Genomic DNA, 20,091 nt, shown 5'->3' with positions numbered 1-20,091 from the left:
ATTTATCTCAGCAATCAGCGGATGGCAGCACCCAGCGGAGCGCCTCTGCTCATTCATCTCACCATCAGCGGATGGCAGCACTCAGCGGAGCACCTCTGCTCATTTATCTCACCATCAGCGGATGGCAGCACCCAGCGGAGCGCCTCTGCTCATTTATCTCAGCAATCAGCGGATGGCAGCACCCAGCGGAGCGCCTCTGCTCATTCATCTCACCATCAGCGGACGGCAGCACTCTGGGAGCACCTCTGCTCATTTATCTCACCATCAGTGGGCGTCTCAACATGGAGTAAGTTGACATATTAATGATTTACCTTTTCCAGGCTGTTGCTGTGTACACCCAATATCTTAAGAAGTGTCTTATGAGGACATGCTGGCCCAGAAAGCTTCACAGAAGAGTACCAGATTGCTTTATCACACAGCAAACAGTACAACAGGGAGGGCATGTCAAGGAGGTTTCTTGAGGACAGAGTTGACAGTACTAGGTACAATATCTCCTTCCTCCCCATGCACAGCGCAAAACAAAGAGGCTCATTCATTGAGTTCTGCATCTTACATGGATCATAAATATGTCATTAACGGGATTGTGACAAGATGGAAGTTATCCACTTTCCATACATTAGAGGAAAACTTACCCATCACTAGGGGTCTGTCTGATGATTGCCCACTGATCCTAAGAAGCCCTGAATGGAGTGGTAATCCATCATGCACTCCTCTGTTCAATTAATTTTTACATGGGACTGCTAGAGATAACACAGCTGATCTTCATGCACTCTAATTTAAAGAAGCAAAGTTTTTATCCTCTTAACCCCTTCATGACCTGAGGTATTTTCTGTTTTGCGCTTTCATTTTTCCCTCCCCTTCTTCCCAGAGCCATAACTTTTTTATTTTTCCGTCAATAGGGCCGTGTGAGGGCTTGTTTTTTGTGGGACAACAAGTTGTACTTTTGAATAACACCACATTGGTTACCATGTCGTCTACTGGAACATGGGAAAAAAATTCCAAGTGTGGTGAAATTGCAAAAAAAAGTGCAGTCCCACACTGGTTTTTTGTTTTGCCTTTTTAATAGTATCATTACTAAAACTGACCTGCCATTATGATTCTCCAGGTCATTAGGAGTTCACAGACACCAATCATGTCTAGGTTCTTTTTTATCTAAGTGGCAAAAAAAAATTCCAGACTTTGTTATAAAAAAAAAAAAAAAAAAAAAAAAAGATTCCGCCATTTTCAAAAACTCATAGCGTCTCCATTTTTCGTGATGTTGTGGGAGGGCTTATTTATTGCGTGCCGAGTTGATGTTTTTAATGATAACATTTTGGTGCAGATACGATCATTTGATCGCCCATTATTACATTTTAATGCAATGTCACGGTGACGAAAAAAAACTTAATTCTGGCGTTTTGACTTTTTTTCTCACTACGCCGTTCAGAGATCAGGTTCATCCTGTATTTTTAAAAACATTTTTTTCTTTTTTTATTTTACTTTTGGCATGCTTCAATAGTCTCCATGGGAGATTAGACGCTGCCACAACCTGATCGGCTCAGCTATATAGAGGTGATGATCAGATCACCTTTATGTAGCAGAATAACTCACTTGCTATGAGCGCCGACCATCGGGCGGTGTTCATAGCAATCCAGCAGTGACAACCATAGAGTTCTCCAGGAGACCTCTGGTTGTCATGCCAACCCATTGGTGAATCGCGATCACGTTATGGGGGTGATTGCCAGAATCGCATGTTAAATGCTGCTGTCAGCGTTTGACAGGGGCATTTAACGGGTTAGCAGCCGCGGGTGGATCGTGATTCCACCGGCGGCTGTTCCGGGTACATCGTGTTCAAAACAGCAGACATGTACCGGGAAAGATGTGGGCTCACCGCCGGAACCCACATCAAATAAATATACGCCCGATGACGGAAAGGGGCTAATATATTGCAATCGTCATATTATATAGCACTGTGTACTTACAATTGCTCATTTTGCCTTTCTACCAAGATAATTCTTCTCTTTTATCTGCTCTATGTAGAAACAGGAAGTCTATTTTCCCTGCATTTATCACCCCCACTTCAACACCCTGCCCAGCTTTTCTCTTCACTCCCTAGCCATTGACTTTTGCAGTGACTTATGAGTCATACAGGGAAAAGTGACCTCCTGTTTCTACATAGAGTTTATTAGGACTCAGCTAGTCAGATTTGAATCATGTGAGGTCACAGACCTAATGAAAATAGTATAAATTAGCTGGGTAGAAAGACAAAATGAGCACTTGTAAGTACAGTGCTGTATAATATGATAATTGCAGTATAATAAGAGGATACACATTTTGATGGGAGTGAGACTTATTTAAAGGTGACCTGTCATGTCAAAGAACATTATTAATCTGCAGATATGGGGTTAATCTGCAGGTAAATACCACTCTAAAGCCATGTAGCCACAGCAGTGAAAGCCCGCCTAACAGGAGGAAATGGACTTTTTCCCCTCCGTCAGCCTCCAGCTTTAAGGTTTAGAGGCGCAGCTTCAGTCACTGTTCTCGACCTGGTGAGCAGCAATTTAAAAATGAATTGTGCTATGCACATATTTGGCAGAGCCCTCTTTCTCATGATGAGAGACCCAGGGTCGGACCCCTGGTGATTGGGATCTTGTTCCTTAAACTATGGATAGAGAATTACTTCCAAACTTGGTATAACCCTTTTAATAGGTAATAAAATCAGCTATGCACAGCGCCTTTTTCCAAATTTACAAATGTTATTGATCACCACTGTAAGCGCCAAAGGTCATCACTGAAGGGGTGATACTAATAACACGCTGGGTTACATACAGTCATATGTTAAAGTTTGGGCACCCCTATTAATGTGAACCTTTTTTCTTTATAACAATTTTGGTTTTTGCAACAGCTATTTGAGTTTCATATATCTAATAACTGATGGACTCAGTTATATTTCTGGATTCAAATGAGGTTTATTGTACTAACAGAAAATGTGCAATCTGCATTTAACCCCTTCACTACCAAGGGTGGTTTGCATGTTAACTACCGGGCCAATTTTTACAATTCTGACCACTGTCCCTTTATGAGGTCATAACTCTGAAACGCTTCCATGGATCCCAGTGATTCTGACATTGTTTTCTCGTGACATATTGTACTTCATGTTAGTGGTAAAATTTCATTCATATAACTTGCGTTTATTTGTGAGAAAAACGGAAATTTGGCGAAAATTTTGAAAATTCCGCAATTTTCCAAATTTGAATTTTTATGCCCTTAAATCACAGAGATATGGCACACAAAAAAGTTAATAAGTAACATTTGCCACATGTTTACTTTACATCAGCACAATTTTGGAACCAAAATTTTTATTTGTTAGTAAGATATAAGGGTTAAAAGTTGACCAGCGATCTCTCATTTTTGCAACACCATTTTATTTTTACGGACCACATCACATTTGAAGCCACTTTGAGGGGTCTATATGATAGAAAATACCCAAAAGTGACACCATTCTAAAAACTGCACCCCTTAAAAGGTGCTCAAAACCACATTCAAGGAGTTTATTAACCCTTCAGGTGCGTCACAGGAATTTTTTGAATATTTAAAAAAAATTAACATTTAACTTTTTTTCACAAAAAAAATTACTTCAGGTTCAATTTTTTTTATTTTACCAAGTGTAACAGGAGAAATTGGACTGCAAAAATTATTGTGCAATTTGTCCTGAGCACGCTGATACCTGATATGTGGGGGGGAACAACTGTTTCGGTGCATGGTAGAGCTCAGAAGGGAAGGAGCGCCGTTTGACTTTTTCAATGCAAAATTGGCTGGAATTCTGATCGGACGCCATGTCGCGTTTGGAGAGCCTCTGATGTACCTAAACAGTGGAAACCCCCCACAAGTGACACCATTTTTGAAACTAGACCCCCTAAGGAACTTATCTAGATATGTGGTGAGAACTTTGAACCCACAAGGGCTTCACAGAAGTTTATAATGTACAGCGGTACAATTAAAAAATCATATTTTTTCCACAAAACGATCTTTTCACCCCCAATTTTTATTTTCCCAAGGTTAACAGGACCCTAAAAGTTATTGTGCAATTTGTCCTGAGTACGCTGATACCCCATATGTGGGTGTAAATGACTATTTGGGCACATGGCAGAGCTCGGAAGGCAAGCAGCGCCATTTGACTTTTTTGGCTGGAATTGAGATCGGACACCATGTCGCGTTTGGAAAGCCCCTGATGTACCAAAACAGTGGAAACCCCCCACAAATGACCCCATTTTGGAAACTAGACCCCCAAGGAACTTATCTAGATGTGTGGTGAGAACTTTGAACCCCCAAGTGCTTCACAGAAGTTTATAACGCCCAGGTGTGAAAATAACAAAAAAATTTTTTTCCACAAAAATGATATTTTTGCCCCAAAATTTTTATTTTCCTAAAGGCAACAGGAGAAATAGGACCCCAAAAGTTGTTTTGCAAATTGTCCTGAGTAGGCTGATACCCCATATGAGGGGGTAAAACACTGTTTGGGTGCATGGCAGAGCTTGGAAGGGAAGGAGCACGATTTGACTTTTTCAACGCAGAATTGGCTGGAATTGAGATCAGACGCCATGTTGCGTTTGGAGAGCACCTGATGTGCGCAAATAGTGGAAACCCCCAATTCTAACCCTAACCCTAGCCCTAACCCTAATGGGAAAATGGAAATAAATAAATTTTTTAAATTTTATTATTTTTCCCTAACTAAGGGGGTGATAACGGGGGGTTTGATTTACTATTTATGGCGGTTTTTATGTTTGGCAGCTGTCGCACGCTAAAAGACGCTTTTTATTGTAAAAATAGTTTTTGCATCACCACATATTGAGAGCAATAATTTTTCCATATTTTGACCCACCGAGTCATGTGAGGTCTTATTTTTTGCGGGACGAGTTGACGCTTTTATTTGGTATCATGTTCGGGCACGTGACATTTTTTGATCGCTTTTTATTTCGTTTTTTGGGAAGCAGAATGAACAAAAACCAGCGTTTCATGAATTTCTTTTGGGTGGTGCGTTTACGCCGTTCCGGGTGCGGTAAAATTGATAAGGCGGTTTTATTCTTCGGGTCAGTACGGTTACAGCGATACCTCATTTAGGTCTTTTTTTATGTTTTGGCGCTTTTATGCAATGAAAACAATTTTATATAAAAAATAATTATTTTTGCATCACTTTATTCTGCGAGCTATAACTTTTTTATTTTTTCGCTGATGATGCTGTATGGCGGCTCGTTTTTTGGGGGACAAGATGACATTTTCAGCGGTACCATGAATATTTATATGCGTCTTTTTGATCGCGCGTTATTGCACTTTTTGTTCGGCGGTATGATAAATCATTATTTTTTGCTTCGTTTTTTATTTTTATTTTTTAAGGGGTTCGCTTAAGGGGTTAACTATTGGGACAGTTTTATAGGGCAGGTCGTTACGGACGCGGCGATACCAAATATGTGTACTTTTATTGTTTGTTTTTTTTTATTATTTCCAAAAAATGAATTTATTGGGGAATAATTTTTTTTTGTAATTTATTTAGCGATTTTTTAAAAAATATTTTTCCACTTTTTTATTTTTTATTTTTATTTTTTTACTTTATTACAATGTTCCCGGAGGTCCCCGTCGCCATATTGGATCCGGGGACCTGCAGGAAAGGAGCCCCCGGCAGCAGCGCTGCACATTGCGCTGCCGTGGGGGGCTCAGGGAAGCACGGAGGGAGCCCCCTCCCTGCCGATGCTTCCCTTTAACCCCCGGTACACCGCGATCATGTTTGATTGCGGTGTGCAAGGGGTTAACGTGTCGGGGGCGGTCCGTGACCGCCCCTGACACATTGTGCCGGGTGTCAGCTATGATAATTAGCTGACACTCGGCCGCGATCAGCGGCGCTCACCACGTGGGCGCCGCTGATCGCGATGACGTAATATTCCGTCCATGGTAATTAGGTCCATGGTCACATGGACGGAATATTACGTCAATTGTAGGTAAGGGGTTAAACTAAATCTGACCGGTGCAAAAGTATGGGCACCCTTATTATTTTCTTGATTTGAACACTCCTAACTACTTTTTACTGACTTCCTGAAGCACTAAATTGGTTTTGTAACCTCATTGAGCTTTGAACTTCATAGCCAGGTGCATCAAATCATGAGAAAAGGTATTTAAGGTGGCCACTTGCAAGTAGTTCTCCTATTTGATTCTCCTATGAAGAGTGGCATCATGGGCTCCTCAAAACAACTCTCAAATGATCTGAAAACAAAGATTATTCAACATAGCTTTTCAGGGGAAGGATACAAAAAGTTGTCTCAGAGATTTAACCTGTCAGTTTCCACTGTGAGGAACATAGTAAGGAAATGGAAGAACACAGGTACAGTTCTTGTTAAGCCCAGAAGTGGCAGGCCAAGAAAAATATCAGAAAGGCAGAGAAGAAGAATGGTGAGAACAGTCAAGGACAATCCACAGACCACCTCCAAAGACCGGCAGCATCATCTTGCTGCAGATGGTGTCACTGTGCATCGGTCAACAATACAGCGCACTTTGCACAAGGAGAAGCTGTATGGGAGAGTGATGCGAAAGAAGCCGTTTCTGCAAGCACGCCACAAACAGAGTCGCCTGAGGTATGCAAAAGCACATTTGGACAAGCCAGTTACATTTTGGAAGAAGGTCCTGTGGACTGATGAAACAAAGATTGAGTTGTTTGGTCATACAAAAAGGCGTTATGCATGGAGGCTAAAAAACACAGCATTCCAAGGAAAACACTTGCTACCCACAGTAAAATTTTGTGGAGGTTCCATCATGCTTTGGGGCTGTGTGGCCAATGCCGGCACCGGGAATCTTGTTAAAGTTGAGGGTCGCATGGATTCAACTCAGTATCAGCAGATTCTTGGCAATAATGTGCAAGAATCAGTGACGAAGTTGAAGTTACGCAGGGGATGGATATTTCAGCAAGACAATGATCCAAAACACCACTCCAAACCTACTCAGGCATTCATGCAGAGGAACAATTACAATGTTCTGGAATGGCCATCCCAGTCCCCAGACCTGAATATCATTGAACATCTGTGGGATGAATTGAAGCGGGCTGTCCATGCTCGGCGACCATCAAACTTAACTGAACTGGAATTGTTTTGTAAACAGGAATGGTCACAAATACCTTCATTCAGGATCCAGGAACTCATTAATAGCTACAGGAAGCGACTAGAGGCTGTTATTTTTGCAAAAGGAGGATCTATGAAATATTAATGTCACTTTTATGTTGAGGTGCCCATACTTTTGCACCGGTCAAATTTTGTTAAAATGCAGATTGCACATTTTCTGTTAGTACAATAAACCTCATTTGAATCCAGAAATATAACCGAGTCCATCAGTTATTAGATATATGAAACTGAAATAGCTGTTGCAAAAACCATAATTGGTATAAAGAAAAAAGGTTAACATTAATAGGGGTGCCCAAACTTTAACATATGACTGTAACTGTGCACACTTTGGGATATAGACCATGCGAGCGTGGCTGCAGGAGGAACCTGGTACCCCACAGCAGAGCAGCGACTTACCGGCATTCATTTCTTTAGCCTTTTGTTTCAGTTCCAGGGGGGTGAGCCGATACTGATCTAAGCCATCGGCCCATCGGATTCTTTCCAGAACCTCCAGATCGCCGCCAACGAGCCAATCTCCACTTTCGAGGACCATCTGAAAGGGAAGACAAGCTTTTGTGAAACCTAAATTCTGATTATATTGATTCTCACTTACTGTGAGGAAGCTTGTGATATATAATGTCATTACAGGTGGTAGAGAAGATAAACATGGCCGCTTCTTAAAAGTTGAACTCCAGTTTCAGAAAACTTTTAGACATTTCAAAAATGTTGATAGGTGAGCTTCCAGGAGCGGAGATCCTTACTGCTCACTGAGACACAGAAGTAGAAGCTCTCAGGAGAGCGTTGCTCCCCTTTAGCTCTCTTCAGCCATTTTCAGACATGCAAATTGCCTCTTCAGGGAGTGAGACGACTTGAACTCTATATAGCGCCACCTATTGGAAGTAGCAATCCAAAAAAGTCACTATTGACTCTTTGAAGAGCTTTGCCACATGGCTTAAAATGAAAGCCAACCCAGAATCTCAATTTGCAGACACATGTTTCGGGGTGCTGCCCCTCCTCAGTGCAAAGCAAGAGAAATGATTTGGCTTTAGAGACAGTACAGCTGTAAGTCCAGCACCTTAGCCCATCTGTTTCAGGACTTGGAGGTGGTCTCAGCCCAGGGCTGTTTTTTTCCATGAGATGGGATAATCATTTTGACTCCGGTGGTAATCTAAACCAGTCTAAACTGGTTTCCAGTGTGTTTGGAGCATCAAAATGGTTTTACAGTAAAACGATATTTGGCCAATAGCAATCAGAGCTCAGCTTTCATTTCCCGCTAGCAGTGTAGGAAATAGATGAGACGCACTCTTCTGCCACTACTAGCAATGGGCGGTCCGGGTCTTTTTGGTGAACTAGATCTGGTCATTAAAAATAGCTGTCTCTATTGGATCACAATGGGACCCCTATTAAATACCCGCAGGAGAACATGTATTTACAGTGAAATAACCCGGCCGACCTGAAGCCAGTGACGTAAGATTATTCAGGATTCTGACCTGAGCAGCAGGTTGGGTGGGCGCTGGGCAGGGTATCAGTCACATTGGCAGCTGGACTGTGCCCCTAGTGAGAGGTATTTGTTCTAGCAAAAATCAGTGTAAATACGGTAGTACTGAAGTGGTATAACACAGGAATCACAAATCCCATCACCTGACTACACACCAAGTGGAACGTTTTGGAACTTTTTTTTTTTTTTTTAAACTTAAATGCATTTACTGTACGTTTCATTAAACTTTTCGCACCGTTTTCCTTCTAAAGCCATTGTGTTGCACTAGCTATTGCTGGCTGCTGAATAAGTCAACTGGGAATCTGTCAGTGAGCCCACTATGGCGTTCTGATATTAACTCTTATCTGCCTTTTGAGCAGCGATTTATGACAGCAGTCTGCATTAAAGTTGAATTTACAGAGAAACAAAGAGCCTGTAAAAGTGAAATATTTAATAAAAACCTAATTACAAAAATGAATCTTGCATTTAATTAAAAACAAAAATCCCCGACGAAAGGGCTGATTTCTTTAATATATCAATCTCTATTGCGTACAATTCTGGGAGACCCTATGGCACTCACTAAGGCCCGGTGGGAAGGGGAGGTGGGACAGATATCGTCTGAAGAGTGGGAGGACATACCGGAAGCTACAGGTAAATTGTCAATAAACACAGTGCAGAGAAGATCCCAGTTGTTCCTTATTCATAGGGCTTCTAGGGCACCAAAGATGATGGAAAAAGTGAAGAAGAATGCCCGAGATGTAGTAGAGAAGAAGCTGACCTGGTACATATGTTCTGGTCATGCCCCAGGCTTGGAGGGCTATGGGAGGATGTGGATAAATTGGTCGGAGAGGGGTTTATTGTACATTTGGACATGAAACCTAAAACGTGTATCCTGGGATATCGGGGGATTGTGGTATTAGTGCATCCATTCAATTGGGAATAGGCAAAATCTTGTATCCTACAAGAAAGTGTATCGCCAGGCAATGGCTCCCGTGCAGTCCGCCGGGGACTGAACAGATAATTAGAGACTTGAATAACCCCATTCTAATGGGGAAAAAGATATATATTAAGAGAGGTGCTGTTAAGAAATTTGGGGAACAACGGGGAAAATGGATGAAATGTACCCGGGTTGTTTCAGAGGCCCTCGCTGGAAATGGGATATTTAATACATTTATGTTAGAGTAGGATATAGAAGGGCATAGGAATGATAGAATCTGAAGAATGAATGTATTAGTGATTATTGCAGAGAAACACATAGGACAAGAAGACATACCAGACAAGGGGAGGGGGGGGGGGAGCTTAATTGGGGTGGGGGTTTGTTAATTGGTTTACAATAAAATTTTAAGGTTACACTATGATACAATACAGGTATGATTATAACAATGTCTTGAAAACGGGTGGATTTACAGTGTGATGTAATATAAGAATGTAATATGTATTGCTGGGACATTGTGATTGGCATAATAAAAATGGTTTTAATTAAAAAGAAAAAAAAAATCCCTGAAGGTGGACAACCCCTTAAAATGAGGGAAAAAGCTGAAGTGTGTGGTGCACTGCCATTGTCTTCTGGGTATGGTCGTAGATGGCCATTTGGGCTGCTGCACAACGCATCATGTCCGGTGAAGCGTGGCATCATCTACCCTAGCGTGGTAATTTGCAGGACAATAGGTACTGGCACACCGGCAATTCACAGGAGCACGGATTGTGTGTGAACAGGCGTGCTGCGGTCTGACATCTTCCTGCCGGTCTCTGCTCCGTGAAGGGATCATGATGGTCAGTATTGTCTCTTACAGCACAAAGTGGTTCTGTATGTCTTGTTGCCCACCCTGTATATAGTGCTAACTGCGGAGGGCAAAGTCACAAAACCCCAAAAGGCAAACGTAAAACAACTACTTTTCATCAGTATTGGCTACTAGCACATGAAGACAATTGCAGGACCCGTCTGGAGGGTCACAGTGTGTAGCAGGGGGTGTACTTATTTATACAAGCGATGGAAGTAGGGCATTGTTTTTAGCAACTTTGGAACAAGTCATATGCCATCAGAGCTTAAATTATCTCAAGTGAAACAAAATCAGAAGTAATCCCAACAAGAAATACTGTAATGCCGCCATACAGTTAGGTCCATATTTATTCGGACAGAGACAACATTTTTCTAATTTTGGTTCTACACATTACCACAATGAATTTTAAACAAAACAATTCAGATGCAGTTGAAGTTCAGACTTTCAGCTTTCATTTGAGGGTATCCACATTAAAATTGGATGAAGGGTTTAGGAGTTTCAGCTCCTTAACATGTGCCACCCTGTTTTTAAAGGGACCAAAAGTAATTGACTCCAAGGCGATTTCATGGACAGGTGTGGGCAATCCCTTCGTTATGTCATTCTCAATTAAGCAGATAAAAGGCCTGGAGTGGATTTGAGGTGTGGTGATTGCATTTGGAAGGTTTAGCTGGTTTGCTTTGGCTTTATGTTTTGGGTCATTTTAATGTGGATACCCTCAAATGAAAGCTGAAAGTCTGAACTTCAACTGCATCTGAATTGTTTTGTTTAAAATTCATTGTGGTAATGTCTAGAACCAAAATTAGAAAAATGTTGTCTCTGTCCAAATATATATGGACCTAACTGTACCTTCCCAAATAGCTGTGCCGCTACTTCACATACCATCAGCCGGTACATTCCTAGCTGACGGGAATGCTGGGGTAATAAGGCAAGTTTAGTCCACAGTGGAGAATTTCCTTATTTGTCCGTCCTCCAAAAAGGTAATTTCAATTTTTTTAGTTAATACTTCTAGTTCGACAGAAGAATATGTGGCACACAACCAGAAATAATACCGCCATCCAGTGCCTATACAATAGCACAGTACCACCATGACTTCATAACGCACAGCTTACCTTGACATGGGGATGCTGGGCACAGGTAGTGCCCCAAACTCGAGCGCATCGTTCTTCTTTTCTGTGCTCATAAAACTCAGGGTTACGCAAAATGGCCACTCTTTTCCCCTCATAAGAAAGAGCTATTGCATTGGTGTCGCTGAGTTTTTCCTTATCCTCTGAAGAGACTGGCAGCACGATGGGAATGCTCAGGTTGATCACACCGCCTACAAACATGGGCTCATGATTAGTATTTGTGCATCCATTCATTTAATATTAAATATGCCCCTGCCGGTCTAAATAGTGAGTAGTGAGCTCCCCCTAGTGGTGGCTGTTTGTTTTATTAATTAAAGGACAACCCCTATCATATGTCCTGTTAGGGAATATGGAGGCCACAAAAGACCATCTGTGTAGCAAAACAGAGAGACGTTGGCCCCCGCTATGGTGAATTTAGCACATCCACGCATTATATGGACAGCCATTCATGTGATAACAGGGGTAGGAGAAATCAGACCTTGCTAATAGCCAATAGTTTTTTTTTCTTTTCAGTAAAAGTGGGATCCATTTTCAGTGTTTCTATATTTTTTCTGTGTGTGCATTGAAAAAAATATAACAGTGTCTTCTCCATCTACCAAAAACCATTGATGACACTGGTGTCTTCTTACTTCATAGATGGGACTTAGTGCCCCTCATGCACCATGGCGCGACTGCTACCTTACAGCCACTATAGCTAGCACTAAATTACTTGCAGCTTGTAGCTGTGCCCTTTCTAATTGATGGGGACTGTCACAATTCCACCGCTCAGTGTGTCTTGGACGCAGTGACTGACAGCTCATTTGTCTAATCTAGTACGGGTGTGTGCCGAACTTTCAGTAGCATGATTGACAGCCTAGTTGTCCAATCTGAGGTGTTCCTTGTTCTTAGTGATTACCTAGTTATTTTACTAAGCTGTCAGTAGTGTGGTATTTTCTCTGTGCTTTGTGCTCTGAATTCAGACATTCTGATCTTGTGTTGCCGGACCATGGATTTGCCTATTGACTACCCATCTGTATTATCCCTTTTGCCTTGACGCACTCTAACCTTGGAATTCCGCCCCCGGACTGTGACCTGACTGTGCCTTTCTCTCTTCTCTCGGTTTATGGTGTACCCTCCTGGCTCTTGACCTCAAACACCTTGACTACCCTGACTCACGGCTTGTCTGTGAGAAGTGACTCAGCGTCACAGGGATCTTACTACATAAACTGCTAAATCTGCAACAAAAATCCTAAAGAATCCAAAGGCATATCGGGCATGTGCTGAGGGTTTGATATTGTTTTTCCAGTTTTGTCTCAAAACTCAATATAATTCTGTAAAACCACAGTCAGTCATACTGAGCCTGGTGGGAGGATGCCTGATAAAGAGCCGCTGAGCAGAAACTTCTCCCAAAACCTAACACTGACCTCAGCGATTCAGAGCAAAACGTAGCTCAGATGGATCGGGATACCGGTAATATAATTATGATCTTGCTGAAAGGTTCCCTTTAAAAGGGGGATGTCCATTAATGAGCAACCTTTTTTAAAGTTAAAGTTGCCCCAAAAAATAAAAAAGCACATAGTGTTCTCACTGACTGGCATCGTACCAGCATTGTTGGCGCTGTGTCTCATGGCGGTCATGTGAGATTGTTATGTCTTATGAGTACTGCAGTCTTTCAGTGGCTGCAGCCTTCACAATTCCAAAGACAGTGATTGTCTGAAGCCCTTACAAAGCAAAACATAGCAGGGACAGTGATCCAGGAAGCTAGTCTATTTTTCCCCCAATGTGGGGCAATTAGGGTCCTCCTCAAGGTTTTTTTTTTGCTTTCCTCCATGTTAGGCTATAGGTTGAAATTCTTGGACTTGTGTCTACCTTCAACGTTAAGGCTGAGTTCACATGTCGCGTTTTTTTCGCGGCGGTTTTAAACTCGCAATTTTGCCGCGAAAAATAAACATCCCATGCATTCCTATGGGATTCCTCAATGCTGTGCAAATGCTGTGGTTTTTCCGCAGAGGAATCGCTTCGCGGTAAAAAACGCAGCATGCTGATTAATTTAGCGGAACTGCGGCGATTCCGCACCTATAGGATTGCATTGTTCCGCTTACGTCCCGCATGTGGCTATGCCCACCATGCGAAAAGTAAGCAGATCATTTGCGGATGGTACCCACGGTCCGGAGGAGAGGAGACTGTCCTCCGGGCTGTGGTACCATATCCCTGTAAAAAATAGAATTAAAATAAAAAATATTGTTATTCTCACCTTCCGGCGTCCCGCGCAGCCTTCCCGCTTCTCTCCACGCTCCCGGCATCTTCCGGTCCCAGTAATCCTTTGCGAGAATGACCGCGATGACATCGAGATCTCGCGGGAGCGCGACATTTCACGGTCATTCGCGCAAAGGATTACTGGGACCGGGAGCGTGGAGAGAGGCGGGAAGGCTGCGCGGGACACCGGAAGGTGAAAATAACAATATTTTTTATTTTTTTATTATTTTTTACATTTTATCTTTTACTACTGAGGCCGCATAAGCGGCCTCAGTAGTAAAAAGTTGGTCACGCTTGTCAAACACTGTGTTTGACGAGTGTGACCAACCTGTCAATCAGTTCTAGCGATGCTCCAGATCGCTTGGAAAATGCTAGCATTCTGCAAGCTAATTACGCTTGCAAATCGCTAGGTTTTCCGCTGGAAAATTGCAGGAATTTAAAATGCGATTTTCCCGCGGAATGGAATTCCGGAATTCTCGCAGTAACTTCCGCGAGAGTTCCACTACTGTGCACATAGCCTAAAATCTATGAACCTATGTGACCGCCAAGAGACAATGCTGGTACAGGGCCAGGCCGGAAGACAAGTATTAAATTAAACACTATTGCATGCATGTATGAAAGGATCTAACTCAATGGGCAGAAATGTAATTCAATCGTTGGTCTGGTTCACAAAACTGTATAGGGACAATCGTTCTGTCCCCACACAGCATGCATTGTCAGTAGTCGGCAGCACATCCCCTCTTTACATAAGGAAATGTTGCTGCCGAGTAATGATTCATAGGACAACAGAAATGATATGATCAGCCAATGATCAAGCGCTCGGCTTATTGTTTGCTGATCAGCGCGTATTTATATGGACCGCTGATTAGGAAGGAGCTTAATTGTTTTATTACAAGGTCACCTGCCAGAATGCTGGAAATAAAATAGACATTGTTACATCACATAAACACAGAGACATTAAAGAACATTACTTCTAATTAGCCGTCTTACCATTTAGATTCGAAGCAGTGCAGCGCTAATCAGCAGCCACCATTTACAGTGTGAGGTTACCTTCTGGCTAATCCCGGGGGTCCTGCCGCCCCCTCCTCACCACACGCTGTAAATGTCCCGCTGACGAGTATTATCAGCTCGCTACAAATTACGGAGAACAGATTACAGGACAGTGACACATACTCATTGAAGGGTGGAGCAGGGGAATTAGACATTTACTGAAGTCCCACCCTTGATTAACATTGGCTACTTACTCAGTGTAAAGAAAAAACGATGGTTACATGGAAACCATCAACAAGCAGGTGAGCTTCTGATGATAGAACTGAGAGGAGTGTCGTTAGTACTTACAAAGGAGTCTGTAGCTCTTTCTACCCCTCCTATAGCGCTTACAATTGTGTATGTTATAAGAACACAAGTGAATCCATACCTTTATGAGACAAAAATGTTACTCTGGTGCAGAAGGATCCACTTTAGAAGTGATAAGTAAATGATGCTGGAAGTGCTCTGGCCAGCATGGAGCACTTCCACTTCCTTGGCTTCACTCTCCATTCTTTCCGCCTTTCTGTTGCAGAGAAATCCACTTAAGACGCGATATGCCAATGAGTCTGGAAGTGCTCTGGGCGAGACTGATATATCCTTAGCCTATCTCCGCCCTCCGCTAGGTGACTGACAGCGCTGCTGCAGCATGTCGATCACTCAGAGGACGGAATAAGGCTGAGAATGGAGCCTGGAGGCCGCAGCAGTGCCAACTGTCAATCACCCAGTGGAGGGCGGAGTCAGGCTAAGGATAGATCAGTCTCGCCCAGAGCGCTTCCAGACTCATTGGCAGATTGCGTCTTAAGTGGATTTCTCTGCAACAGAAAGGCAGATTCGCTTCATAAAAAGGTCTCGATCACTGGCATTCTTATAAACGACACACATTTGGGGTGTGGGGGAACAGATTGACAGGTTCCCTTTAAATCAGCCCAAATGCAGGCTTTTTCTGCCTTGTGTCTGCAGGGTTTCTTCGCTGTATGTAAAGGAAAGTTTATAGTACATACGTTAATTTGGTTCACAGTCCCCATGTTCACACCGAGGCCTAATAAGTATTTAGTGTATTACTGCACTATTCCACGTAGGAGCAGACACAGTTTCTTAAGATGCGAGCCTACGGGTAACGAACGCCATGAAACATAGGTCTCCCAACAGAAACCTTATATGCTCACTGTTAAACACAGCCTGCTTGCTGACAGTTTCCTTGGTATAGGGGTTTTCTTCTACATTGCACAAACTAGAAAAAAATGCTGATTTTGATAACAAAAGAGCCAATGTTAATCAACTAGTAGACACCGATACCATTTATATAAGGAGAGGCAATTATTCTTGATACGTCATTCTTATGAAATCAGTGTATGGATGGTACGTGTCTTCCAAAAGGTCACAAGTGTTTGAGTTCTAGTAATAATCTCATGATGCTTTGGTACCAGCCACACACTGACCCCCGGGGTACGGTTATCGTTCTGACAACATTGATTCATCTGTGTATAGCGTGGTATTGCAGCGCAGTCGTTTCCGTCCCTTTAGGATTAGGTGGGTTGCACTTATAGAACATTTCCGGAAATAGAATTAATTGGGTCTCAAGTATCGACTTTCCCATAAGTGCAAAAACCACTGCGACCACCGGCTGCCGTTTACTTACCGGCAGCATTCAATTATTGTAGCGAAAATTGAACAGAAATCTCAGTAATTTGACGATTCAGAAGGAATGCTCTTCACATAAAGTAACTCACCAAGAGACTTTGCGAATGTTAAGTCTGAGTTATGCCTCGCATCTAAAGAGAAGCGTAGTATGATAAATCACAACACAACTACTTAACCATTCATGGTATCCCTAACTAGAAAGGCTCAAGCGCAAGAAAACCGCCGATCTGGGAAAGTGGCGGCTCGTCTGGGATTTATGCCCAATATCGATCTCCCCGAATCGTTATTTGGAAGAAGTATTTCGAGTTGCGTCACCTTCTCACAGTGTTGAAACCGTGAATGACAGGACCGGACTGACGCATCTTCTTCACTTGAGAGGGTCACATAGAAAATGTTGCCTTTCTCTATATATTGGATACTTGTTACGGCTCACTTTCTTCATGGCTATGGTTCACCAAGAGCTTACGGCTCTCGTGGCTACCACACATGTGAGACTAGAGCCAGCCAAACCTGTAGAGATCGGCAAAAATGGATGGCAGTCTAATGGGTATGGAGGTCTCCGGACTCTCCCCCAACAGATATGATACTGGTGGAGAAAAGGACCCGGAATGTTGGAACTCCAATGACGCCCATAAGCCACCGCCAGAGGAGTCTTACTACCTATAGAGAAATGGCTGACACATGTTGGCTGAGCTAAGCGATTTGATATGTGGGGGAGATAGCGGCCAGCTGAACAAACATGGGGGACCTTACAGGAGCTGTCTGGGCATATGGTATTGATGGACCATCTACAGGATAGGTCATCATAGCAGATTAGTGGAAGACCGGCATCTGATGCTCCATCTAGATGGCTGCTTTTTTGGCTTCATTCAAAGTGTTTGCATCCATCTGGCACCGGTACAAACCTCAGCTGATCGGCGGGGCCGCTGCGTGTCCGATCCCCACTGATCTATTACTGATAGGTCATCAATACTGTATGGCCGGACAACCCTTTTTAGTAAGCCAACTAATTATATATAACCTGACAGAAGAGTTGTCATAGCAGCAAACTACTGAAGAGGCTTTCTGAAAGCTATCACTCTGATGCCAGGACCCCCGCCGATCCTGAGATCAGAGGGCACCTCTACTAAAATGTCAGCTCTGCTATCACTGCCCGTTCCATAAAAGTGCATGGATCCTTCATCAGGCATGCACATTACCAGCACTCTAACCAACGGGACTTGGTGACCCCCATTCTCAAGCTAAGTAGGGGTCTCAGCAGTCATACTACCAGCAATGATATATTTATCATCTGCGGCTGGGTGAGAAGTGTTGTTTATGGGAAAACCCCTTTATGTTTAATGCGATCTGTGACTTTGGCCAGGCAGCAGACAATGGTGGATCTATCATGAGCGTAGGAATCTTTTACATGCATCTCCTAAGATTCAATGGGATGTACTCATTTTAGTCAATGAAAATAGATAACGTGGGGCAGCTTTCCTCAGAGCTCTGTGTTGTGTTGTTCCTCTGTTATTCCTCCTGGAAATGCTTAAATGAATGGAACACTTGGTGTAATGTGTCTCTGCATACACTGACACTGTCAGATCAGCAATAACTGTTTAAAGATACAGAACATAGACAATTTATTTCCAAAAGTCATGGCAGAGGAGTGTGGCCACCACAGTGTTAAATGGGAAAATAAAGATGGAAAACAATTGTTATGTCACAGTGAATACTATTATATAGTAACATAGACAAGTCAGGAGAGGAGACGATACTCCGGACATAAGCATTCCAGACCAATCTGATGCACTGTGTCATGTCTAGTGCAGCGCCTGAGGGGATGGGGCATGACGCAGGGAGACATGCACAGTCTGCAGGCTCGGAGCCAGACATAATACACGTAGCATTGTGTTCTTATAGTTAGAAATCTCCGGCAGCAATCTAACCTTCGGAAAACCTTTTTTAGAGCATGACATTTCTAACGTGAGGGTCTAGCAAAAGTGATAAAAAATAATCCATACCATCTATAAGGGTGTCAAAATGAAGAACCTGCAGATACTGCCTCTCCCGCATGAAGCCCTTGAGTGGGGTGGCCCAACCTTCACTCAGGACCTGGACCCACTGGAGATCCAGCTGTAAAGACACATGAAATCACATTTACGCCATGGAATTTTTTGTTAAGTATTACAAGTTAAAGGGAATCTGACATCAGGTTTTTGCCACCGAATCTGAGAGCAGCATAATGTAGGGACAGAGACCCTGATTCTAGCGATGTGTCACTTACTGGGCTGCTTAGTGTAGTTTATATAAAATCACTGGTTAGTCAGCAATAGATTATCACTAGAGGACTATTAAACCTGCTGCCATGTCGTCCTCCATATTAATGAGCTCTGCATAACCCCGCCTCCACCACTGATTTGCAGATTTCTGCACAGTGTACACAGAAAGCAGCCAATCAGTGGTGTGGGCAGGGTTATATAGGGCTCTGCATTCAGAGAACTATTAGATCTGCAGCAGAGAAAGCAGTGATTTCATTAAAACTGCAGCAGGCAGCCCAATAATTGATACATAACTGTAATCAGGCTCTCTGCCACTACATCATGCTGCTCTCAGATGGGGTAGAAAAACCTGGATGGATTTCTAACTCCACTAAATAGGAATATTATACTATCATAGGAATATTATACTATCATAGGAATATTATACTATTATAGGACTATTATAGAATCCATCCGGAAAGGTGACAGTAAATGACTACTGCTGCCTACATTCCCCTGTATTCCTCTATGTACCTACACTTTGGGGGAATTTGCTGGTTTTCAATAATATCGCAAGTGGTGGCTCCTATTCCAGGACCTCGCTGGTATCAGGGAGATCTTTACAGTGACCCATTTCTTCACAAAAGTTAGTAATGGCAGAGTGAGAGGGGCTAGATAATATACACCTGTGGCAATGAGACTGAAGGACCACCCTGAATCCAGTGATTGGAGACGAGTGCCCCAATATATTGGTGCACGTGATGTCAACGTTTGGGTGCATCTCCCTCAAGATCACTGCGGATTCAGCATACCGTGCCTTTAAATAATAAATCTCTCATCGTCACCGTGGACGGAGCTTTTACCTTAGTGATCTCAATGGCAGGCAGGTTTTCAGCTTCCTCCCGAGCCTGATTCAACTTGTTCTCAGGTACAAACAATTCATGGACGTCCTTTGTAGCTCCAGATGGGACAATTTCCTGGAGAAAAGAAATCCAGTATCTGATCAAATACCAAAAATTCCTAGATACCATCACAGTCCAGTAAGACTACATGTATAACATCTAGGTGATCATCAGATCTGTACATGGAAAATATTAAATGTATGGGGGGGGGGGGGGTTTTGTCCAAAACAAGGATCCCTGTGGTTTACAGTCGATGGATGAAACAATGGAAATGTTCCTTGACTGTGAGATCCCTGGTATCAGGGATATGGGAAAACATCTCTTTTTGTATATAATTTTTAATTATGTATATATTGGCAGCACGGTGGCTCAGTGGTTAGCATTGTATGGTGGCTCAGTGGTTAACATTGCTGCACTGGGGTCCTGGGTTCAAATCCCACCAAATCTGCAAGGAGTTTGTATGTTCTCCCCGTGTTTGCGTGGGTTTCCTCCGGGGTCTCCGGTTTCATACCACACTCCAAAGACATACAGATAGGGAATT

The 20,091-nt window shown here is 42.9% G+C and overlaps 1 protein-coding gene across 2 annotated transcripts in view; it reads right to left on the bottom strand.

The window, feature by feature from the left end:
* Positions 1 to 20,091, bottom strand: part of PAPSS2 (3'-phosphoadenosine 5'-phosphosulfate synthase 2) — a 77,339-nt gene that overhangs the window by 7,916 nt on the left and 49,332 nt on the right. The window contains exons 6-10 of one of the 2 annotated variants that reach the window (XM_073548197.1): positions 19,512 to 19,625; positions 18,412 to 18,523; positions 16,498 to 16,539; positions 11,489 to 11,694; positions 7,539 to 7,674 (exon numbers count right to left, since the gene is read on the bottom strand). In XM_073548197.1, the coding sequence (XP_073404298.1) occupies positions 7,539 to 7,674; positions 11,489 to 11,694; positions 16,498 to 16,539; positions 18,412 to 18,523; positions 19,512 to 19,625 (610 nt within the window). The remainder of the gene's footprint in view (positions 1 to 7,538; positions 7,675 to 11,488; positions 11,695 to 16,497; positions 16,540 to 18,411; positions 18,524 to 19,511; positions 19,626 to 20,091) is intronic. The other variant, XM_073548198.1, reaches the window with a different exon arrangement.

This window comes from Dendrobates tinctorius, unplaced genomic scaffold (assembly GCF_039654945.1).
Source record: "Dendrobates tinctorius isolate UK_male_01 unplaced genomic scaffold, ASM3965494v1 ptg000156l, whole genome shotgun sequence".
In the NCBI taxonomy this organism is placed as follows: Eukaryota; Metazoa; Chordata; class Amphibia; order Anura; family Dendrobatidae; genus Dendrobates; species Dendrobates tinctorius.
The sequence above is the reverse complement of the archived record's forward strand: the minus strand, read 5'-3'. Positions and strand labels throughout refer to the sequence as shown.